Here is a 26404-nt window from a genome sequence, read left to right as displayed (position 1 = left end):
TTAGTGGTCACATCCCTCATGATATGAAGGTGCGTTGGAATAGCACTTACGTGATGATTAGTTCCTCGTTACGCAGAAAATCTGCTCTACAGAAATTTTATGATGTAAATGTTCACACAATGTTCACATGCGAAAATTAGAGAACTTGAACTTACTGAGCAAGACTGGTCACTTTTAGAATATGCAACAAGTTGTTTGAGCCCTTTTGAAGAGGCCACCGAACTGGCTAGTGGGTCCACTTGCACCACTTCAAGCAAAGCATACATGCTGATCAAGGGATTGGTGAGCATCTGTGAAGCGAGATCGACGAGGCCGCTTGAGAATCGCCTGAAGGATCAGCTGCTTATGCAGTTAAAAAAGTATTTTGTGCAAAATCCTAGATTCAATTTGGAGCTCTACCAGCGTGCAGCTTATCTTGATCCTTGTACATATGAGCGAATGACTTTAGAAGAAAGAGTGGCAGCAAGACAGTCCCTCATATGTTCACTTAGCAGCTTACAAGATTCCTTTGTGCCCATTGCAGTTGAGAATAGTGTACAGGAACCTGAGAGCCTTAATGATGGCAATGATAAATTTTCCCGATTTTTGAATAAAGCAGGACTGATGCCCTCTGTGCAAAGAGCAAATTCCACCTCTGCACTGAACATCGAAAATGTGGTCAAAGCTTACAAGAACTGAGTTCTCGTTTATCTTGTAGAGCGGAGGCGAAATGGGCTGTCGGTAAGTCAAATGCAGTTCCAAATCTGACTAGATATTGGGTTAGAATCTGCTCGATTGTTACTTTGTAGAAGCTTCCTATCCCTTCAGACAGATAAGAAAAGACTCCAAAGCTTTCTTTGTAGGCAATAAAAAATCCAGACCGTGTTCAGACGCTTGAAAGTCGGAATAATATCCTTCAACTTATTTTATTCTATGATTATTTGGCTTATTCTAAACTAGAGTAAAGTAACCAAACATTCATCCCCATAACATACCTTTCCTCCAAACTGAAATCACAACTCCCAAGGGGGCGAGTTAATTCTTGGCCTCCACTGATGAGTAGAAGGTGGAAAAGATTATCATCGGTCCAAAAAATGCCTATGATTTACTTTCGAGAAAACGAAAGAAATGTACACATTTTCGTCCCCGGTTTAGGCAGGGTTTAGGGGACGAATTTTTTGTTTCTTTGCCTTACTGTTGGCTCTTACAGAAAAGCTTTCTGAATTCTATGTTTGGAGAAGTTAAGGGAAACTTGAAAATAAAACTATATGTCATTAATGTAAGAGGTCTTGCTATTTTTCCCTCTCCCCTCTCCATTCCGTTGTCCTTCTGCCTCTTGTTTTTAACCTAATTAAGGTGATGCTTTTCTGCAAGGTAACGGATCCGTTCGACTTCTGGAGTCAGAATCGATTTTTTTCGACAATCTTTTATAATAAATGAGTGACAAAGAATTTGAGAAGAAATACAATTTGGCCGTTAGGCCTAAAAATTTTTGGTGAAATTGCACCCGATTGGACGCATTTTATGACAAATTTTGCCCTCCCCCCTAAAAATACGCCAGTGTGTTGAATTACACGAAGTTGCTCATCTTTTGTATGTAACTAAAAGGATTTAACAAGAAGATGTTTTCTTTCCTATTAGAAATAGAAGAAGTAAGAAAAAAACAGGAAAAACAGCTGTTAAAACAGCTGTTTTTCAAAAAACAGCTGTTTTCTGTTTTTTCGAAAAACAGAACAGATTACAGAAACAGGTCACCTGTTTTTGTTTGACCTGTTTCTGTTTCTGTTCTGTTTTTTTTTTCTAACTATTTTTTTCTGTTTCTGTTTTTCTCAAAAACAGAAACAGTGCCGATGCATACTCTGGAAAGAAATTGCGAGTCCTATAAGCTGCTGATCTATGACTTTCAATAGAAAGGTTTTTTTTTTAGACTTACACAGCACTACACATGTTTGTACTTCGGTACACACCTCTAGGCCTAGGCTTCGGTTTCCAAATTTCTATATAGAAAAAGAAATAAAAACGAAGTTGAAAGGAAGCGACTTGGATCTCATGCAGTAAGGAAGACAACATTTTTTCTATCAAACAGTTCATGGTAACGAACTGTAGTAAGGAGCGACCCGACTCAATAGTAATCGAAACTCAAAAATGGAACTTTGATATCAATAGTTACATCAAAAGAATTGCATTTTAATGCTGATCTTAAATATATAAGTTTCATCAAGTTTAATTTTACCCATCGAAAGTTACGAGCCTGAGAATATTCCCCTTATTTTAGAAAATAGGGGGAAACACCACTCAAAAGTAACATAATCTTAACGAAAATCACACCATCAGATTCAGCGTATCAGAGAACCCTACAGTAGAAGTTTCAAGCTCCTTTGCAATTTCGTATTTTTGCCACAAGAAATCACGGATGCGTGTTTATTTGTTTGTTTGTTATTTTATTTGTTTTTTTTTCAGGGGTTATCGTATCGACTCAGTGGTCCTAGAATGCAGTGAGAGGGCTCATTCTGATGGAACAAAAGTTCTAGTAACCTTTTTAAGTGACCCAAAAAATTGGAGGCCATATAGGCCCCCTCCCACGTTCATTTTTCCCCAAAGTCACCCGATCAAAATTCTGAGATAGCCATTTTATTCAGCATAGTCGAAAAACCTTCTAAATATGTCTTTGGGGACGACTTACTCCCCACAGTCTCCGTGGGAGGGGCTGCAAGTTACAAACTTTGACCAGTGTTTACACATAGTAATGGTTATTGGGAAGTGTACAGACGCTTTCAGGGTTTTTTTGGTTGGGGGACGGGTTGAGGGGAGGGGGTTATGCGGGGGGAACTTTCCATGGAGAAATTTGTCATGGGGGAAGAAAATTTCCATGAAGGGGACGCAGGATTTTTTTTAGCATTTTTTTAAAGAACAATGAAAGAATAAATATGAAAAAGTTTTTTCAACTGAAAGTAAGGAGCAGCATTAAAACTTAAAGCGAACAAAAACTATTACGCATATGAGGGGTTCATCACCTCCTTATACCTCTCTGTTTACGCTAAACTAATTAAATTAATTTCAACTATTTATTCTACGGCCTTTATGATTCAGGGGGCCTTCTTAAGGAATTGGGACAAAATTTAAGCTTTAGTGTAAAGAGCGAGGTATTGACAAGGGGGTGAACCCCCTCATATACGTAATAAAAACCTACGAATATAAAAGTTAGTTATAAAAGTTAATTCGTAAGTTACGTTTATTTTTACTAATAAAAATTTTCGTAAAAAACTAAAAGTTCTATTTGCTTTTTTAAATAACCAAAAAACTGGATGGTAACTAGGCCTACTCCCTCGCTTCTTTTTTCTCAAATCGTGCGATCAAAACTATGAGAAAGCTATTTAGCCATAAAAATAAGTTAATATGCAAATTTCATTTTAATTATTCATGTGCATAGAGCCAAAATCAAAACATGCATTAATTCAAAAACGTTCAGAAATTGAATTTAAAAAAACAAACAAATTTTTGTAACTGAAAGTAAGGAGCGAGATTAAAACTTATAACGAACAGAAATCAATCCGTATACGAAAGGGGCTGTTCCCTCCTCAACGCCCCGCTCTTTACGCTAAATCTTTTTGTACTGTTTCAAACAGTTCGTGGTAACGAACTGTAGTAAGGAGCGACCCGGCTCAATAGTAACCGAAACTCTAAAAAATGGAATTTTGATACCAATAGTTACATCAAAAGAATTGCATTTTAATGCTGATTTTAAATATAAAAGTTTCATCAAGATCAGTTATACCCATCAAAATTTACGAGCCTGAGAAAAATTGCAAATAGGGGAAACACCCCCTAAAAGTCATACAATCTTAACGAAAATCACACCATCAGATTCAGCGTATCAGAGAACCTTGTTGTAGAAGTTTCAAGCTCCTATCTACAAAAATGTGGAATTTCGCATTTTTTGCCAGAAGACAGATCACGGATGCGTGTTTATTTGTGTGTTATTTTTCGTTTGTTTGTTTTCTTTTCCAGGGGTTATCGTATCGACTGAGTGGTCCTAGAATGTTGCGAAGGGGCTCATTCTAACTTTTTTTTAAAGGGGGGAAATACCCCCTACAAGTTAAGAATCTTAATGAAAATCCCACCATCAGATTCAGCGTATCAGAGAACCCTACTGTAAAGGTTTCAAGCTCCTATCTGCAAAAATGTGGAAGTTTGAATTTTTGCCAGAAGAAAGATAACGGATGCGTGTTTATTTTGTTTTTTATTTTTTTTATTTTTTTTTTTAGGGATGATCGTATCGACCCAGTGGTCCTAGAATATTGCGATAGGACTTAGTCGAACAAAAATTAAAAGTTCTAGTACCCTTTCTGAGTGACCAAAAAATTGGAGGGCAACTAGGCCCCCTCCAACGGTCATTTTTTCCCAAAGTCACCGGATCAAAATTTTGAGATAGCTATTTTTTCAGCATAATCGACGAATCTAGTAACTATGTCTTTGAGGACGACTTAATCCCCAACAGTCCCGGAGGAAGGGCTGTAAGTTATGAACCTTGTCCATTGTTTAAGACAAGATAAGATTTATTCATCATGAAATACACATACAATATTGCATTTTACTGTTCCCCTAAAGGCTCTTTGGCCAGCAGAGAAGGGGAAAGATAAACGAGTCACTTACTCACAGAGAGAAGAGCAAAAAGGAGAAGAAAAGAAAACACAAATAAAATACAAGCTATAGAAAAAAAACTAAATAGACTAATAGATTAAATTAAGTAGATCAATAAATTAATTAAGTATATATATATATATATATATATATATATATATATATATATATATATATATATATATATATATATATATATATATATATAAATACATATATATATATATATATATATATATATATATATATATATATATATATATATATATATATATATATATATTAAACAAAAAAAACAAGTTTTTTAAATGAAAGTAAGGAGCGACATTAAAACCTAAAGCGAACAGAAATTACTCCGTATATGAAAGAGGCTTTTCCTCCTCAACGCCCCCATCTTTACACTAAAGTTTGACTCTTTCTCTTAACTCTACATTTTAAAACAGTAAAAAACTTTAGCGTAAAGAGCGGGGCGTTGAGGAGGAAAAGCCCCTTTTATATACGGAGTAATTTCTGTTCGTTTTAAGTTTTAATGTCGCTCCTTACTTTCATTTAAAAAAAATTGCTTTTTTTTAATTTCTGGACGTTTTTGAACTAATTCATGTTTTGATCTTGGCTCTCCGCACATAAACAATTAAAACGAAATTTGCATATTAATTTTTTTGGGCTAAATGGCTTTTTCATAGTTTTAATCGGAAGATTTTGAGAAGAAAGGAGCGAGGGAGGCAGCCTATTTGCCCTCCAATTTTTTTATTACTTAAAAAGGGAACTATAACTTATAATTTTTTACGAACGTATTCATAAGTAAAAAATATACGTAACTTACGAATTAAATTACGTAGCGAACTTCTATATTCGTATGTTTTTATTGCGTATATGAGGGGGCTCACCCCTCGTCGATACCTCGCTCTTTACATTAAAGCTTAAATTTTGCCCCAATTCCTTAAGAATTACCCCTGAATCACAAAGGCCGTATAATAAATAGTTGAAATTACAAAAAATAATTTAGCGTAAAGGGCGAGGTATTACGAGGAGGTAAACCCCTCATATGCGTAATAATTTCTGTTCGTTTTTGTTTTTTTGTTTTTTGTTTAATTTCTGGACGTTTTTGAATTGATGTATGTTTTGATCTTGGCTCTCCGCACATAAATAATTAAAACGAAATTTGCATATTAATTTTTTTGGGCTAAATGGCTTTTTCATAGTTTCAATCGGAAGATTTTGAGAAAAAAGGAGCGAGGGAGGAAGCCTAGTTGCCTTCCAATTTTTGGTTACTTAAAAAGGGAACTATAACTTATAATTTTTTACGAACGTTTTCATAAGTAAAAAATATACGTAACTTACGAATTAAATTACGTAGCAAACTTCTATATTCGTATGTTTTTATTGCGTATATGAGGGGGCTCACCCCTCGTCGATACATCGCTCTTTACATTAAAGCTTAAATTTTGTCCCAATTCCTTAAGAATGACCCCTGAATCACAAAGGCCGTATATAAATAGTTGAAATTACTAAAAATACTTTAGCGTAAAGAGCGAGGTATTACGAGGAGGTAAACCCCTCATATACGTAATAATTTCTGTTCATTTTAAGATTTAATGCTGCTTCTCACTTTCAGTAGAAAAAAAAATTCATACTTATTTTTTCATTATTTTTTTAAATAATGCTAGAAAATCCTGCACCCCCTCCATTGAAAGTCTCTTCCCCCATGAGAAGTTCCTCCATGGAAAGATCCTGTGACCACAGGATCCTGTGATCCAGGATGAAAGATCCACGTGATCCTGTGACCTGTGACCCAGTAACCATTACAAAATGTAAACACAGGTCAAAGTTTGCAACTTGCAGCCCCTCCCACGGGGACTGCAGGGGAGTAAGTCGTCCACAAAGACATAGTTATTAGGTTTTTCGACTATGGTGAATAAAATGGCTATCTCAAAATTTTGATCGGGTGACTTTGGGGAAAAAAAGAGCATAGGAGGGGGCCTAGGTACCCGCCAATTTTTTTGGTCACTTAAAAAGGACACTAGAACTTTTAATTTCCGTTAGAATGAACCCTTTCGCGACATTCTAGGACCACAGAGTCGATGCAATCACCCCTGGAAAAAAAAAATAAATAAAATAAACACGCATCCGTGATTTGTCTTCTGGCAAAAAATGCGAAATTCCACATTTTTGTAGATAGGGGCTTGAAACTTCTGTAATAAGGTTGTCTGATACGCTGAATCTGATGGTGTGATTTTCGTTAAGATCGTATGACTTTTAGGGGGTGTTTTCCGCTATTTTCTAAAATGAGGCAAATTTTCTCAGACTCGTAACTAATCTTGATGAAACTTATATATTTAAAATCAGCATTAAAATGCAATTCTTATTAGTTATGCGCCATTGTAGTTGTGTCCCTGTGTCCCACCTGTGAATATAGATAGATATATATATATATGTTTTTAAGTACGCAAAACTTGCGAATATACGACATTCTTCGCTGTTCCATTTGCATATAATTAGATTGTCGGGTTTACCGACTCTTGAACATGCAATATATAATTGTCCATGGGAAAAACAATCCGTATTCAGATCTATACCTCATTATTCTAATGATTGCCCTTGAGCTTTGTTCATGCTGATTGCTAATCGAACATTCCCTGTGTCCCCGTCGTCATTTTTATATCCCCCTGTGCCCCCCGGCTTCCCCTATGTAGTTGTGTCCCTGTGTCCCGGTCGTCATTTATATTCCCTGAGTCCCCGTCGTCATTTGTGTCCCGGTGTTTTTTAAGTTTTTTTCTTTTTAGGTTTTTCCGTTTTTTTAGCTTTTTTCGTGCCATATTACTTACGCGCCATTGTAGCCGTGTCCCTGTGTTCCACCTGTGAATATAGATAGATATATATATGTTTGTAAAACTTGCGAATATACAACATTCTTCGCTGTCCCATTGTCTGTGCATATAATATCCCCCCGGCGTCCCCGTTGTAGTAGTGTCCTGTCTCGGTAGTAATTTATATTCCCTATGTCCTGGTCGTTATTTGTGTCCCGGTGTCCCAGTCTATAATCTCTCTTTGAGTGTCCCGGTCGTCATTTGTGTCCCGGTGTCCTGGTGTGCAATCTCGTCAGTCGACAAACATGACGTCAGTCGACAAACAACTTCATGACGACATACAGCTCAATCCTTATAATGACGTCAGTCGACAAACGTGACGTCAGTCGACACACAAACATGACGTTAGTACACAGACAAACAACTTATATATATATATATATATATATATATATATATATATATATATATATATATATATATATATATATATATATACTATATTATATTATAATATAGTATATAAGTGTTGGGGTGGCGCTTCGCGCCACCTCAACACCTAGTTCAAGAGTTCAAAAGTTGGTAAACCTGACGATCTATTTATATGCACATACAATGGGACAGCCAAGAATGTTGTATATTCGCAAGTTTTACGTAGTTAAATATATATATATATATATATATATATATATATATATATATATATATATATATATATATATATATATATATATATATATATATATATATTTATCTATATTCACAGGTGGGACACAGGGACACAACTACAATGGCGCGTAACTAATATGGCGCGTAACTAATATGGCGCGTAACGACCTACGCGCAAGGGGGGGGCTTGGGGGTTGGGGCGCGAAGCGCCCCCGCCAACTAGGTGTTGGGGTGGTGCGAAGCGCCACCCCAACAGCTAGTAAATATATATATATATATATATATTTAATATATATAAAGTAAATATATATATAGTAAATATATAATATATATATATATATATATATATATATATATATATATATATATATATATATATATATATATGTGAAAAATAAATAAATAGATAAATAACTTCTAAGAAGCCAAAGAATTAAAAAAAAAAAAATTTTGAACAAACCGAATGAGTTGCTCATATGGCATTATAGTTTACATATAGCATTGGTTATTAGGAAGCAGACCGACGTTTTCAGGGGAATTTCTTCTGGTGGGGGAGGGGGGTTGAGGTTTAAGTGGGAGGATCTTACTATGGAGGAATTTTTCATGGGGAAAGAAAATTGTCCATGAAGGGGGTGCCGGATATCCCAGTATGATTTTAAAAAAAGATCGGAAATTAAAAAAAAAAAAGGTTTTTCCAAGTGAAAGTAAGGAGCAACATTAAAGCTTAAAGAGTATATGAGGGGGTGCGCCCCCTCGTCATTACCTCGCTCTTTACGCTAATTTTTTTTAGTACTTTCAAAAGAGCTATTTATTCTAATTAAACGGTCTTTGTGATTCAGGAGTCATTCCTAAAGAATTAGAACAATCGAACTTTAGCGTAAAGAGCGAGATATTGACGAGGAGCTTTAATGTTGCTTCTTACTTTCAGTTGAAAAAACTTGTTTTTTTAATAGGTTACAAGGTTAACTACGCATGTTTTTTATGGACGTCTATTAATAGCAGTCATAAAACCATAAAACACTTCTGGATTTTTAAGAAACGATGTCGGCAATCACAGCTACAACCTACGCATACCATAGACTTGCAAATTTAAAAATGTGATAATGCCGCCATTTCGGCATTCCACCAATAGGCACTGAATTAAGAAGTCATCTAATAAATTTATCCAAAAACAGATGCCATGACAGGAAAAATGACACGAAAAAGACCACTGGCAAAGTTTTCGGAACTATAAGGCACGCACTATTAGAAAAAAACTGGACATTCAACTATGAGTCTTGGATTTCAATCTATAGAATGTGAAACAGTCACGCGATAAACATGAAATCATGTCTTTTTGCGCATTAGCTTCAGATTCTCTATTTCAGGGGAAATCAATAATCTTTGAATAAGTTGATATATACGCAACTATGCGGTGTTAGAATTATAAGTTAAAATATTTGGCATCGAGTATTTTTAATGAGCCAATAAACATGAATACCGATATTAATTTTCACGGAAGAAAGGAGGGGCAAAAACGTACGGAAAAGGGGATTTTGTAACACCCCCCCCCCCCTGCAGATAAAGATGATTTTCGTTTAACCGCAATATCAGCTTTTATAGCACTTTCATTTAAACCTTTCCCTTCTCCAAACTTAACTTCCATATAGCCTACGGGCCTTCCGGAAGGACTCCCTAGGATTGATCTGAAAGAGGCCAAGAATTTGGAATTCATCAAGGAGGCACACTCGTGCCTCTATAAAGAGGCGACACACGACAATGTTAAGCGATCTTCGGTTCCAGTGGTCGCAGAGGGATGGGGAGGGATGTATTTCATAGCCCGAGCTCCAACTAAGAAACCTGCAAAATTTCATCCCCCTCCAACTTTTCCTTCATGAGGAAAATCTGGCCGAAAGTTTCGACCCGTTAACCCCAGCCCCCCTTTAACGTTGTCCGATCGGGCTGAAATTCACAAGTTAAGGTCCCCTAGGGCCCAGGAGCTTATCCGCGAAATTTCAGCTCGATCCGATAACTCCTTCCCTGTTTTCCAGAAACCACGCATAGCCACTTAAAATTCATGTTCTTTGTTTTTCTAGACGCCTACAGGTCACATCCGACATCGGATCTGGGTGTACGAAGACTCATTCGATGCGGAATTCTCCGAGTAATTTTCCTGGAAAGTTTCGTAGGAAAATCTTAACCCCCCGTAAGTTTCGACCCCCCAACCCCACCCCTCCTTTTAACGTTGTCCGATCGGGCTGAAATTCACAAGTTAAGGTCCCCTACGGCCCAGGAGCTTATCCGCGAAATTTCAGCTCGATCCGATAACTCCTTCCCTGTTTTCCAGAAACCACGCATTAGCTATTTAATTAACGCATTTCTCTCCATAAGAGCCCATGTTAATTTGAAATTTTTAAAAACTATTCAGAAGTTATATTTACACACATGCAAGTGTTTAGCTCAGTCGGTAGAGCGTGGGACTTTTAATCCTCTGGTCAAGGGTTCAAGTCCCTTACGGGCGGTTTTTTTTCACAACATCAAAAAATTTTGATAACACCTGGACAGCTTATCATTTGAGAGATAACAGAATATTAGCTTCTTATGAGCAAAAGAAACATTTCGGTCATTCTATATATTTTTTTTATATTTTATACAATGATTTAAAAAGGGGGGGGGGTTCCTCTCCTAATTCCTGTACGAGGAGTACAGGAATTATTAAATTACATCCACCATGGATTGTAGAAAAACGTACAGAAATAATATGAAAAAAACTTCGTTTTCTTAAAGAGTTAAAGAGGCTGCGTCCCAAAGTCGAACCTTAAAACGTACAGGAATTAGAAGAGGCAGTTGGGGGGCTGCCGCCCCCCAAACCCCCAGCTTTTAAAGACTCTTTTGTACAGGTTTTTTTGTGGGGGGACTTCATTGTTACTAATTACTAGTTTCGGCGCAATGGTTCTCCTGTCCTCTTGTGTTTAACATTTTTCGAAGTTATTCCATTATTCATTCATTTCAATTTTTTGTTAATTAAGAGGGCCTTTCCGAAGCCAAGAGCGGGGGGTTAGCAAAAAAACAAGAAACCTGTACAAAAGAGTCTTTAAAAGCTGGGGGTTTGGGGGGCGGCAGCCCCCCAACTGCCTCTTCTAATTCCTGTACGTTTTAAGGTTCGACTTTGGGACGCAGCCTCTTTAACTCTTTAAGAAAACGAAGTTTTTTTCATATTATCTGGACATAAAAGTACACTTTATCGATTCTTCGTCCTTCCCTCCAAGAAACTGATACCCCCTCCACTCTAAGACACTGAGCTGAGTCAGCCAATGCTTTAACTAACAGTATTTTGACTTCGGTCAGTCGATACAAGTTTAGAGATGTACTTTTAAATTCAATCTCATCTTCACATTAAAAAAAAAATAAATAAATAAAAATCTTAGAATAGCCTTCAAGCTTATTTACTATGAGACAAAATTTTAGCATAGCTTTCCCTGAAAAAAAAAAAAAAAAAAAAAAAAAAAAAAAAAAAAAAAAAAAAAAAAAAAAAAAAAAAAAAAAAAAAAAAAAAAAAAAAAAAAACGAATACTTACGAACCCAAAGCTTTACTAAGATTCAATAATACTCCAAGCATCATCTTGGGCGACATGATTTTTCACCGATTTTACTCCTAAAATTCAATCCCTATCTTTACACTAAAAAAAAAAAAAAAAAATAATAATAATAATAATAAAAAAAAAACTCAGAATAGCCTTCAAGGTTGTTCACTATGTGAATTTTTTTTTTGTATAGGTTATCCTAAAAAAGAAAGAAAAAAGCAACGAATACCTACCAATCCCAAAGTTTTGCCAAGATTCAATAATACTCCAAGCACCATCTTTGGCGACATGATTTTTCACTGCTAACAGTTGACAAAGATCGCCGGAACAGAGATTTGGCTCAACAATACAGTTTGTCATGCTCCCATCATCATTATGAAAAGCGAGCTCAACCTACAATTAAATATAACACTTGATCTCATAGAAAAAAAGAACAAGAGGAATGTCTATTTCCGGAACTGGAACTCGTTCAGTAAAAACCTACACATTGATTAAAAAAAAAGGATGTCGTATCGTGTCACAAGCCAGTTTCTAATTATATTTACACACGACATGAACAACAAAATACCCTTACGCCCTTTCCTTCTGACAACTCTAAACATTTTTAGAAGAGGGCTAAACGATTCCCGAAAAACTCTTGCGTATTTTACTTCAAATATGAAAAAGCATGAAACTAACATGAAATACTTCGCTTTTTGTTAGTTTTTAATTTTCACCAATAAACACAAAAATTATCGATGGTTTAGAAAACAAAAGCCTCGAGTCACCTTCTTAGGTTGCTTAGTCAAACAGGGAGAAATACATCTCTCCAAATCCTCCCACTAAGTGAAGACTAGCGAGAGAACTCTTGAAGTGCTAATGGCATCTTAATAAAAAACGCTCCTCCCCCCCCCCCTAAGACCAACCGAAACCTATTGATACCTAAAATTACTGTTTCATAATATTTTTCATCTGGCTGCTTTAAATTAAGCATTTTTTAGGACAGTATCGCATTTCTGGCCATGCTGTCACCTTTAACTGTGAAAATAGATAGGCAATACTAATTGGCTAAATTCGACAAAGCTTTTGGTCCATAAAAAGCGAAACTCTAACAATCTATTTTATTTATTTATTTAATTATTTATATTGAATTTAATTATTTTGATTTGGGTGGTGTGAGTGTCGGATCCTCGATGTATATTTTTTTTTTTTTATTATTATTAATTTTTTTTTTTTTAAGAAGGTGGTGCGGAGACCGGTTGTACTCGGGTGAGGATTGGTGAGTAGACTCTAAATATATTTTAAGTGTGAATGTATTTAATAGTTATTTATGTTTTGTTTTGTTGTTTTTTTTCAAATAACGGGCCATTGAGCCCTTTGGGATATTTTTGTTTATAAATGGATGGATATTGATAACAAAAGGAACTTGGAACTATTAGTTCAAAAATAAACTAAACCTTCCAAGGAAAGTTTCATCTTCTTAACCCTTAAGAAATCCAAACAGTTAAGACTTCATTTTCACTGCCCTTGGTACATCAAGGCCTATATGCAAAATCATATCTAGCTAACGCCTAGATTGGATACTATTTACCGAATGATTGTAAACGATATAGGCTAGCTCCGATACAGATAGGAAATAATCATAATAAAATTATATGCAAAAACACCTCCATAATAGTCGTAATAAAAAGAAGCAGAAGAAAGATTAGTTATCTCTGTTTAGTAATACGAGATCCAGGGTTCAATCCTGCTGCACGGCCTGGAATTGCATGAGATTATGTATTAGCGTCTCCGAATGACCAAATAACAAGACAGGAATAACCCCAGGTCTTTACTAAGGGGGAATGGTCCGAGACTTTATAATTTCTCCTTGGTTTCCAGCCCGCTACCCCGGACAATGTCCATGCTGAATACGATTTCCATCAGTACACACAACCCTCGTGAGGACAACTGGAGCATAAAGGGAGGACAAAATGAGATTATCACTACTCCCAAGAGGACTGCGATGCTGAGAAGAATACTGAGAACATCATAACACTAAATATTTCACTGTTTCCTATTTTCAACACACTTTGTATTGAAGGTTTTTTAGCATATTAATTACAAATATGACGCGAATATTGCAATATGAAAGTCCAAAAGTAGGGTCGTAGCTCCAGTATTTTATTAGAGGGGGCAAGAAGGGTCTCCATCCAGAGGGCCGAGGGGCATGGGCTGCATAATAATTTTTTCTCAAAATTATTGGGGGACCAGCTGTCCTACCTTGCCCTCTCCGAAACGACGCGACGATCCAAAATCAAAATAAGATATACATATATATATATATATATATATATATATATATATATATATATATATATATATATATATATATATATATATATATACTAGCTGTTGGGGTGGCGCGAAGCGCCACCCCAACAGCCACCCCAACACCTAGTTGGTGGGGCTGTTGGTGGGGGCTAGTTGGTGGGGCGCCACCCCAACACCTAGTTGGTGGGGCGCTTCGCGCCCCCCAAGCCCCCCCGCGCGCGTAAGTCGTTACGCGCCATATTAGTTACGCGCCATTGTAGTTGTGTCCCTGTGTCTCACCTGTGAATATAGATAGATTTATATATGTGTTTCAAACTACGTAAAAATTGCGAATATACAACATTTTTGGCTTTCCCACTACTGGAAGCTTTCCGTTTCCAATTGCCAGCAATTGATCTGAAAATGTTTGACCAGAATCATCGTTTTGCAATCGGACACGCATATTTGTAGTTAATTTTAATATTTTTACGTGTGCCCATACATTAGAATTTTTCAGGCAAGCATTCATTTCGTCTGCAGGAGTTAAACTACGTAAAAATTGCGAATATACAACATTCTTGGCTTTCCCATTGTCTGTGCATATACAAAGCCGTATGCACTAATAATGACGTCATATGCAAACGCTCTTTTTACAAACAAACAAACATGCATACACACAACTCGTTTTTATATAGATAGATAGATAGATGGATACAATACAAATTAACTGCGTAAAACTTGCGAATATACAACATTCTTCGCTGTCCAATTGTCGCTGCATATAAATAGATTGTCAGGTTTACCGACCCTCGAACATGCAACGTACAATTGTCCATGGGAAAAACAATCAGTATTAAGATCTATACCACATTTTTCTAATGATTGACCTTGAGCTTTGTTAATGGTGATTGCAAATGCTAATCGAATTGGGAATTGCAATCTTTTAAATTGAAAAGGCAGATCCGTTGGAATCATGGGAATGCGAGGAATAAGAACAGCCTTACCCTCAAAAGGCCCTGTCAAGATTGTCGCCTCTATTAGGCTTTCCATTGTTTTTTTTACGGCAAGTCGCGTGCCATTGCAAAGCTTTGGTGGGTTGATATTTCTTAAAAGTATTATTGGTACGCCTATTTTTAGTTGTAGCACGTGTGGTGGAAACCCTGAAAGATATATGGAATTTAAAAATTCAGATGGATAATTAACCGCTTCATTTGGTTCCAAAACTGTGTCGACTGACTTGCAAAGGACTGCCTGGTCTCGAATCTTGGTCAAAACAATATTGTTGATTTCGTGGACGTCTATATTTTTGGGTGCGAGAATCGCTCTTTCACTTAGCCATTTATTATTTTTATAATTTTTTAGAATATTCGGAAATACTTTTTCAATCAATTCATTTTTGGACGTCACTAAACTACAGAAATCAGCAGGTAGTTGTATACGTCCTGAAATTGAGTCTATCGTATCATAAATGTCTTTTTGTTCCGACGTTAACTTGGAAATGTTATTTTGTACATACGACAATAGATCACTCGTACTGTAACTTTGTTCACGATCCAATTCTACACATGTCGAAACAGCAGCGATACGGTTAGGTGAAGGCATTCCCAAATCCTGAAGAGGTTTGTTTGCCATACGTACGCACAAATCTTCTATAATAACTAAAAGCCATTTATTATTTTTATAATTTTTTAGAATATTCGGAAATACTTTTTCAATCAATTCATTTTTGGACGTCACTAAACTACAGAAATCAGCAGGTAGTTGTATACGTCCTGAAATTGAGTCTATCGTATCATAAATGTCTTTTTGTTCCGACGTTAACTTGTAAATGTTATTTTGTACATACGACAATAGATCACTCGTACTGTAACTTTGTTCACGATCCAATTCTACACATGTCGAAACAGCAGCGATACGGTTAGGTGAAGGCATTCCCAAATCCTGAAGAGGTTTGTTTGCCATACGTACGCACAAATCTTCTATAATAACTAAAGTGTCGTTATAAATTTCTGATGTAAAATCAAAAGTCATTTCTGACGTCTCTAACTGTTTTCGATGGAGTATATCTTCGGACATTTTTGACTTATATTTTTCCCATAACTCTGTAGGAGCTGATGGAGAGCAAGTGTACGAATTTGACTTGGGGTTGACGTTTCGCACGCGTCATTGATGCAGTTATCCCAGTGTTGGTCATTCTCCAATAAATTCAGAGCTTGGCATGCACTACGGTAAGTGTCATGTATAGTACCGTTTACAGTTCTCAAATACTCAAAGGATGTCGGACCGGGTACATTCACCAAAAGCAGGCGTAGAAAGAAGCATTCATGTTGATTGGGGTGAACGGTGTAGAGTCTTCCTGTCGTGGTATCTTTGAAGATGGTAGGTTGGCCGTAAACCCACTGGTTATCTACTTCGATGGTGGTACCGTTGCCATTGTAGGTTTTTCAGTCATTTTACAATTAGAAATTTCTCTTTCAACGGTCTTCTTACAATTAAAAATTTGTCTTTGAACGATATTCTTAAATACCTGTGTCCTGGTCGTCATTTATATTCCCTGTGTCCCGGTCGTCATTTGTGTCCCGGTATCCCAGTCTGTAATTTCTCTTTTTTCTTTTTTCAGTTTTCTTTTTCTTCTTTATTTTTCAGCTTCACTATGAAATACATATCGCCGAACCTTTGTTTTTTTTAACTAAAATCTGGTAGTCATTGATGACCTTATCCAAGTCAAAATCCCAAACCCAATCATCATCGCTATCATTTTCAGTTTTAATATGTTTTGACTCTCGCTGTCCAGGTGGATCTTCATCTAACTGCGCGGTTTTGCGTTCTTTAGCCTCAAGCCTGTTTCCTTGCTGTTCTTTTGATTCCTCGGCACGCTTTCTTTTCTGACTTTCTCTATCAGCAGCAAGTTTTTTGGCATAGACTCTTTGAGCATCTTCATCAGTCATTGTAAACTTAAACATTAATAGAATTCTACGCGAACATATGTCTTATATAACTTGAATGACGTCACCTTCAAAGCAAAAATGATGGCAACTAATTTCATGACGTCAGCCGAAACATGACGTCACCTGATCCACGATCCACAGATCCACAGACAACTTATTTTTATATATATAGATATATATATATATATATATATATATATATATATATATATATATATATATATATATATATATATATATATATATATGTATATATATATATATATATATATATTGTAAAAACCGACGCAGCTATTTATAATTTTTTGTAGAAACTAATCACAAAATGAAGTTAAAATCACACTATAAAATAAGTTGGTTGTTTGATGCAGCCAATAGACATAGTGCTGCCACCTCCCTTTAATCCACTGAAAGGCTGGAGCCTCATTTTCCCTTTAAAGACAAAAATTTCAACAGATTGGCTGTTTTTAACTATAAAATTTATTGACAACCAAATTAGCTTTAAGTTTTCTAATTTTCACAAATTCTATTTGATTTTTACCAAAGTAAACGTTGAAGGGTTATTGAAGTCATTAATTATAAATATGCAGCTGAAGTGTTAAGCCTTTAAAGCAAAATAAAGTATGCAGTACATATGTTTCACAATTGTCTTCCGCTTTCCGCGACATTTGTACCTATTTACTTCTATTTGTTACAGTTGATTTCTAATCGTTATAGTTCTACTATTGCCACCACATTCGTTTTTGTTTTTTCAAATAATCCTAAATTATTCGCCCTAATACCAAGTTTATGATTATTCAAAATTTGAGGTGAGGGACAAAGACCCCAAATCTTACCAGATTTCACCGACCAACTTTAAAATAACACCTAAATAATGAGTGGCTCATTTAAGTAAACTTGCTTCAGACAACATGACAAGACTATAGAAAATAAAAGGGGTTCGGCCACCTCTCTCGACCCCACACCAAATCTAAGTTAAATTTTAAAACAAATAAATGGAAGCGGCCTAAAATGCTTAAAATAAATTTTTAGACCATTGTTTTTAATTTTTTCAAAGGGGATTCCTTTGGCGGATTCTTTTTTTAGGGGATGAAACCCACATAGCCATTCCTTGAAAGTCATTTTTCCAAATGAAGAAAGCTTAAGGGGTTAAACATCCCCTTTGCCATCCATATTGATCAGAAGGATCCCCCTGTGAAAACTGAAAAAGTGGGCCTGATAATTCGCTTTTCGAGGCATCAATAGGTAGATTTTATTTATTTCAAATAAACACAAAAATCAGATTGTTTTGATAAATGTTATTATCAAACGCGCGTCGCCTAGAGTTCCGGTTTCTATTCGCAAGTGTCGCTCATTGCTTACAGATCCTTGCCATAATAAAGGCATTTGAGACAAATATAAAACAAACAAAAGTTACCGTAAAGAATACTGCGATTGCCACCCCTTGAACTCCCTTAAGGCTGAAGTGTCATTTGTTTTTTTTTTTTAATGAGATAATGAGCAAGAACAATTACTAATCACAATTCGGGGAATAAACTGTTTCTCGGTACAAAGCATCTATAACAATTAAATTCGGTTAAATTTACCAGACTTACCCTTAGGCCTATCTTGGTCACTGATTTCGATCTTTTAAATCAATTCCTTTCAGATTTATAGAAAAATAAACGGGATAAATAAAGGTTCTATTTAGTTTTCAGTAAGGCGGTTATTTTTCCCTTTCTGTTTAGTCTCAACCAACATTCAAATTGTAATGCGGTTTTGTGTCAGTATTAACAAGCTCCAGGCTAATCCTTGGTCAGAAGTCTGACAGTAGAATTATTTCTCACACGTGGAATAAGTAAAAAAGAATGCTAATAAAAATCAGATGAAAACATGTAGTTTTATGGCTGCAACGAAAAATTTCTGAAACTTGATGCAAGTTTCAATCTGTTCGTGACTCGCATGTAAATTTAGAAGTTGTGAAATCTTACCGAATGTTTTTTTTTTTTTTTTCACGCCGAGAACAATATACATATATATATATATATATATATATATATATATATATATATATATATATATATATATATATATATATATATATATATTCCAGCTTTATGTAAAAGACCACAGGTTATACAAAGCTCGGCACCCACCTATAGTCGGTAACTCACCCCCCCTAGTGTGCAAGATCTGTACAAAATTCGGTACAGACCAAGAAGAGCAATACAAAAAAGGAGAAAGGGCGATTCCCCAAAAACTTCAAGTATTTAGCTCGAATACTTTAACTACGGATCACTGGAAGGATAGAAGATGCTTGAATTTCAGGATGAAAGTTGAAGCAGGATAATTTCGGAACCCTGAGTTCCGAACCTCAGGGTTCCGGTTCCGTGGAACGTCAATGAATAGATCTAGGACAAATTTATGTTTTAGAGTGTTGAGGTTGTATTTTAGAAACAAATTTGTACATTTGCCCAAACTACAGTAGATTAATACTACTGCAGATTTTATTAGAGAGCGTTTTCTTAAATAATTAAATAAAAAACACTTTTAACTGAAAGGAGCGACATTAAAACTTAAAACGAACAGATATTACTCCGTATATGAAAGGGGCTGTTCCCTCCTCAGCGCCCCGCTCTTTACGCTAAAGTTTGACTCTTTCTCTCAACTCTACTTTTTAAAACAGTAAAAAACTAGTCAAAAATCAAATAGTTCGTTACCATGAACTTTTAGTATTTATCTATTTAAATTAGATTATAAAAAACACTAAATTTTGTCGATTTAGAGAATTTGCCCTTTTTAGATGCACAATGTTAAGAGTTACTCAAATGCTTTGGAGCAAAAATCTTATAAAAAAAATGGGGCCTTACTTTTATTACTTAATTCTTAAAGGGTAGTTTTTTTTTCAAATGAGAGTAAACAGTGACATGAAAACAGAAAACTGAAAAACATGTCCCAAATATGAGGGTATGGCCGCTCACTCCACCCACACTTTTCCACTAATACTTTCCTGAAAACATGTCATATGGCAGCAAGATAGTCGGAGAGTAACTGAAAGTAAATATACTTGCTGATTTCCTTTTAAAAAATTTAATCAAAGGGTACTTATCTGTTACAGTGACCCTACCCAAGAATTACGCTGTGTAAAACTCGAGAACAGAATGGTTTCATCAGTCTGTATTAAAAGACAGTTAGCTTACGCTGAGTCGAAAACAAGTGGCGGGTCACATAATACCTTAGACTTATTACATAAAAAACTAGTTTTTTTAACTGAAAGTAAGGAGCGACATTAAAACTTAAAACGAACAGAAATTTCTCCGTATATGAAATGGGTTGTCCCCTCCGCAATCCCTTGCTCTTTACGCTAAAGTTTTTAATTGTTTTAAAAAGCAGAATTGTGGCAAAGAATCAAACTTTAGCGTAAAGAGCAAGGGATTGCGGAGGGGACAACCCATTTCATATACGGAGAAATTTCTGTTCGTTTTGAATTTTAATGTCGCTCCTTACTTTCAGTTAAAAAAAAGTAGTTTTTTTTTATGTAATTCCTGAACGTTTTTGAATTAATGCATGTTTGATTTTGGCTCTCCACACATAAACTATTAAAATGAAATTGGCATATTAATTTCTTTTTTGGCTAAATGGCTTTGTCTTAATTTTGATCAGACGATTTTGAGAAATAAGGGGTGGGGAAAGCCTAGTTGCCCTGCAATTTTTCGGTTACATAAAAAGGCAACTATAAATTTTAATTTTTAACGAATGTTTTTATTAGTAAAAAATATACGTAACTTAAGAATTAGCTTACGTAACAAACTTTTATATTCTTAAATTTTTATTATGTATATGAGGGGGTTTGTACCCTCGTTAATACCTCGCTCTTTGCACTAAATCGTAAGTTTTGTCCCAATTCTTTAAGAATGACCCCTGTATCCGAAAGGCCGTAGAATAAATAGTTGAAATTACTAAAAATACTATAGAATAAGGAGCGAGGTATTTATCTCCTCCTAAATACCTCGCTCTTTATGCTAAAGTATTTTTAGACCCCCTCATATGCGTAATAATCTCTGTTCGTTTCAAGTTTCAACGCCACTCCTTACTTTCCATTAAAAAAACTTTTCCATGTTTATTTTTTCATGTTTTTTTATAGTAATTTTAGAAAATAATGCGCCCTTTTCATTGAATTTCTGTTCCCCCATGACATATTTCTCCAAGGAAAGATCCTCCCACAGAGCTCCCTCCCCTCAACCCCACCCCCAAAACCAAAACAAAAATCCCCTGAAAACGCTGTACACTTCCCAGTAATCATTATTATATGTAAACACTGGCCGAAGTTTGTAACTTGCAGCCCCTCCCCCAGGGACTGTGGGGGAGTAAGTCATTCCCAAAGACATAGTTATTATGGTTTTGACTATGCAGAACAAAATGGCTATCTCAAAATTTTGATCCGTTGACTTTGGAGAAAAAATGAGCGTGGGGGGGCCTAGGTGCCCTCCAATTTTTTTGGTCACTTAAAAAGGGCACTAGAACTTTTCATTTCCGTTAGAATGAGCCCTCTTGCGACATTCTAGGACCCAGGGGTCGATACGATGACCCCTGGGAAAAAAAAACAACAAATAAACACGCACCCGTGATTTGAAAAATCACGTGGCAAAAAATACGAAATTCCCCATTTTTATAGATAGGAGCTTGAAACTTTTACAATAGGGTGCGCTGATACGCTGAATCTGATGGTGTGATTTTCGTTAATATTATATGACTTTTAGGGGTTGTTTTCCCCTATTTTTTAAAACAAGGCAAATTTTCTTAGGCTCGTAACTTTTGATGGGTAAGACTAAACTTAATTAAACTTATATATTTAAAATCAGCATTAAAATACGATTCTTTTGATGTAGCTATTGATATCAAAACATTGATATCCCATTTTTTTAGAGTTTTGGTTGCTATTGAGCCGGGTCGCTCCTTACCACACGAACTGTTTGATATAATTTGGGCTATATATTGCAAATTAGGGGGGGTATAAAGTATTTGGACAGTTTGAAGTTAGAAAACAATTCTTACTTCATAATGTACAGAATAATTGCAGCTAATACATTTTGCATACTTTAACCCCCTCCCCCTTACTAGTGTGCAAATATATAGCCCAAAATTGTTTCTAAGTATTATATTTTTGTCATCTTTTGGTCTTCACTTCTTGAGTGGGATCACTACATCATACAAGTACCAATCAGATTTAATCCTTGCATTTTACACAATTGTGATTAAAAGAGCATTCGACGAAACAGAATTGTTCAAACTTCATACCACCTGCTTTTGGATTGTATTTGCTGCATTTGTAAATTTCAAGACAATTTTTGTAGGTGTATTTGCTTCAGATAATAAAATAAACTTTCTTAGACATTAGGTAAGATGCTGTACAGGCTAAAATTCCCCTAGCTAATGTTTTATATGGAAACTTTCTAATGAGAAAGTTCCATGTAAAACGATGCACAAGGTAAAGATTTTGCTTCAGAGGGAGGGAGGGAGCCTTCGACTCTATCCCTGTCATTAAGACCTGGTCCCAATAGCACGGGGCCAAGTCTCTCTCTCCTAATATTCGTCTGAAAGACGGATTATGGAAAGTTTTGAAGTTTCGGCCTAAAAATGCACGTTTGAATTGTAAACAAAATGACAAATAGGAGGAACAAAATAAAATATGCAAGTGAATTGATCTGTTTATGTAACTTTAGGTTCATACAGAAATAAAGATAGTACGATCGACAATATTTATGAATGCAAGCAATTACAAATTTTTTATATTATTTTTACCTGCGGTATGTGGATTGATAACTAATTCTAGGTCTAGTTAATTGAAAACGTCAGATAAACCCTTTCTTTCTGGAAACGATTTCCAGGTACGGAGAGCCACACGTTATGGACCCAGATGCAGCGCATCTCCAAATACTGCCGCTAGAGGATAATTAATAAAAAACATAAGAAATACAAAAACTTATTTTTTAAACCGCGCCAGATATACCTTTCTGATTTGGGCACAGGAATATAGTAGACGAAGTTTCCTTTACCCAACAAGTTATTCAGTTAGTAATTAATTAAAGAACCACATCTCTCAATTTTTAATGCAAAACCTCGTGCACACCGCGATGCATATCGCTGCCTCTTTTCTTTTCAAATTATTACGCCACTTACTAAAGGGTGTGTAAACAGATGTATTCTGGACATGCAAGGAAATAATACAGCCAAATTCTTTGGTTCGCTTTAAGCAATATAAGTTTTAAACGTTATTTTTCTCATGATGCTATGTTTAAGGATTACATCGACAAGCTGGCATATTTGTCGTACTACGCATCTCGAAAAAAAAAAATATAATTAACAAAAATGCTCGTGTTATCTTTCAAGGAAAACTGCATCAGTAAAACATCAAGCCTCGTCCATTTTTTTTTTCTTTACGATTACCAGGAAGTTTCGTTTATTATAAAAAGGATCTGAGATTAGCAAAAGATGCCTGGTTGGTTTGGCATATAGTATCAATTTTATGGAAGGGAAAGTTGAATGATTATTAAGTAATCGGCAGGACAGGGCCACTTTAGGATCAGGTCTCTCAGCATCACAGATTCTTCTGAAGGGCTGAAGGAGTGGCCAGCGCCATGGTAAGCGCTGTAGGTACTTGGTAAATATCCCAAAAACACTCATGATAAAGAAGTGAAGTTAGGTTAATCATAATGAAAATATACCACAGTATGATGAACATATAATACTTTATAAACAAAACTATCGAAACCACAAAAGAAAATTATGGAAAGCAGGCAGGCAAGAAGGCATAATGTTAAAAACCTAACCACCTCTATATATTAAATATTTAATTAAAATATACTTCCGAAGTAGGTTACTTGTGTGTTATTCAGAACACACTCAATAAGTGAAGTTAGGTTCTTTCGTGAAACAAATTACTATGCAGGTACATTTTATTAGAAAAAATCGGTTTAATAGCCACAGAGACAAAACTCATTTAGTTTGCTACGCGTTGTGATAGAAGATAGTATCTGAACATGGATTTTGAAATGAAGATTTGGGATATGCCAAAGACAGAAAAAGAGGTTAATTATAGTTTTCAGGATAAGGGGTTGTTGCCCACAACAAAACAGTGCGTCCAATGGACATAACAATGACTTTATATTCTTACTAGAAGGAACGCATAGTGATGGAAGATACCTAGCCTAACCTTCCAGCTTCACTCATTGAGTGTGTTCTGAATAATAGGCTACACAAGTACCCAAAGTAGATTCCCTCACCCACGCTAAGCTGATTATCATCGAATGCAAAAGACGAATCGGCTTTCTCCGATTACACTGATCAAACTTGTTGAATCTTTTCAGGATTAAATAAAAAAACAAGGTTTTTTAAATGAAAGTAAGGAGCCATATTAAAACTTAAAACGAACAGAAATTTTACTTCGTATATGAAAAGGGCTTTTCCTCCTCAACGCCTCGCTCTTTACGCTAAAGTTTTACTCTTTCTTTGAGGAGAAAAAGCCCCTTTCATATACGAAGTAATTTCTGTCCGTTTTAAGTTTTATGTTGCTCCTTACTTTCATTTAATAAACCTGGTTTTTTTTTTTTAATTTCTGGATGTTTTTGAATTAATGCATGTTTTGATCTTGGCTCTCCGCACATAAATAATTAAAAAAAAATTTGCATATTAATTAATTGCAATTAATCGGAAGATTTTGAGGAAAAAAGGAGCGAGGGAGGAGGCTCTAGTTGCCCTCCAATTTTTTGATTACTTAAAAAAGCAACTCTTAAGAATTAATTTACGTAATCAACTTCTATATTCGTATGTTTTTATTGCGTGTATGAGGGGGGTCAACCCTCGTCGATACCTCGCTCTTTACCCTAAAGCTTAAATTGTGTCCCAATTCCTTATGAATGAGCTCTGAATCACAAAGGTCGTAGAATAAATAGTTGAAATTACTAAAAATGCTTTGGCGTAAAGAATGAGGTATAACGAGGAGGTAAACCCTCATATGCGTAATAATTTTTGTTTCGTTTTAAGTTTTAATGCTGATCCTTACTTTCAGTAGAAAAAACTTCACATTTATTTTTTCCATTGTTTTTTTCAAATAATGCCAGAAAATCCTGCGCCCGCTTCATTGAAATTCTCTTCCCCCATGACAAGTTTCTCCATGGAAATATCCTCCCACGTAACCCCCCCCCCCTCAAATCTCCCCCCTAAACAAAAAAAAAAACCTGAAAACGTCTGTACAATTCCAGTAACCATTACTACATATAAACACAGGTCAAAGTTTATAACTTACAGCCCCTCCCACGGGGACTGCGGGTGAGTAAATCGTCTCTAAAGACATAGTTATTAGGTTTTTCGACTATGGCGAATAAAATAGCTATCTCAGAATTTTGATCCGGTGACTTTTGGGGAAAATGAGCGTGGGAGGGGGCCTAGGTAGGCCTACCCTCCAATTTTTGGTCACTAGAACTTTTCATTTCCGTTTAAAATGAGCCCGCTCGCTACATTCTAGGACCACTCCGTCGATACGATCACCCCTGGGAAAACAAGAGCTAAGAGCTCATATGGCACTTGTGACGAGGCGAGAAGAGCTAAAGAGCCAAGAGATCATATGGTATGAGCTCTAACAAAATTCTATGAATCAATAGATTGATTTAAAAAGGAAAATAAGAAGCTTAATGCCGGTCAAGATTTAAAATAAGAGCTATGAGTCACAAAGTCCTTCTAAATATCAAAATTCATTAAGATCCGATCACCCACTCGTAAGTTATAAATCCCTAATTTTTTCTAATTTTTCCTCTCCCTTTTGCCCCCCAGATAGTTGAATCTGGGAAAACGACTTTATCAAGTCAAATTGTGCAGCTCCCTGACACGCCTACAAATTTTCATCGCCCTAGCACGTCCAGAAGCACCGAACTCGCCAAATCACTGAACCCCTCTCCCAACTCCCCCAAAGAGAGCGAATCCAGTACGATTCTTTCAATCACGTATCAAGGACATTTGTTTATTCTATCCACCAAGCTTCACCCCGATTCCTCCACTCCAAGTGTTTTCCCAAGATTTCCCCCTCCAACTCCCCCCAATGTCAAAAGATCTGGTCGGGATTTGAAATAATAGCTCTGAGACATGAATTCCTTCTAAAGATCAAATTTCATTACGATCCGATCATCTATTCGTAAGATAAAAAATACCCCAATTCTCATGTTTTCCAAGGAATTCCGGTTTCCCCCTCCAACTCCCCCGAATGTCACAGGATCTGATCGGAATTTGAAATTACAACTTTAAAGCACAAGATCCTTCTAAATATCAAATTTCATTAAGATCCGGTCACCCTTTCGTAAGTTACAAATACCTCAATTTTCAAAATTACCCCCCCCCCCAATTCCACCAAGAGAGCAGATCCGGTCCAGTTATGTCAGTCACGTATCTTAGACAAGTTTCTATTCTTCCCATTCAGTTTCATCCTGATCTCACCGCTTAAGTATTTCTAAGATTTCCGGTCCCCCCCCCCCAACTTCTCCCCTCAATTACGCTT

General features: G+C 36.0%; 1 protein-coding gene across 2 annotated transcripts in view; it reads right to left on the bottom strand.

Annotated features, from left to right (window-relative positions):
- LOC136028146 (growth factor receptor-bound protein 14-like) overlaps nucleotides 1–26404 on the bottom strand; it is a 243917-nt gene that overhangs the window by 168113 nt on the left and 49400 nt on the right. For both annotated transcript variants that reach the window (XM_065705808.1, XM_065705809.1), the window contains exon 3: nucleotides 11893–12052. In XM_065705808.1, coding sequence (XP_065561880.1) covers nucleotides 11893–12052 — 160 coding nt within the window. The remainder of the gene's footprint in view (nucleotides 1–11892; nucleotides 12053–26404) is intronic.

This window comes from Artemia franciscana, chromosome 6, assembly GCF_032884065.1.
Source record: "Artemia franciscana chromosome 6, ASM3288406v1, whole genome shotgun sequence".
Lineage (NCBI taxonomy): Eukaryota > Metazoa > Arthropoda > Branchiopoda > Anostraca > Artemiidae > Artemia > Artemia franciscana.
Note: the sequence above shows the minus strand (reverse complement) of the source record. Positions and strands in the feature narration are given on the sequence as shown.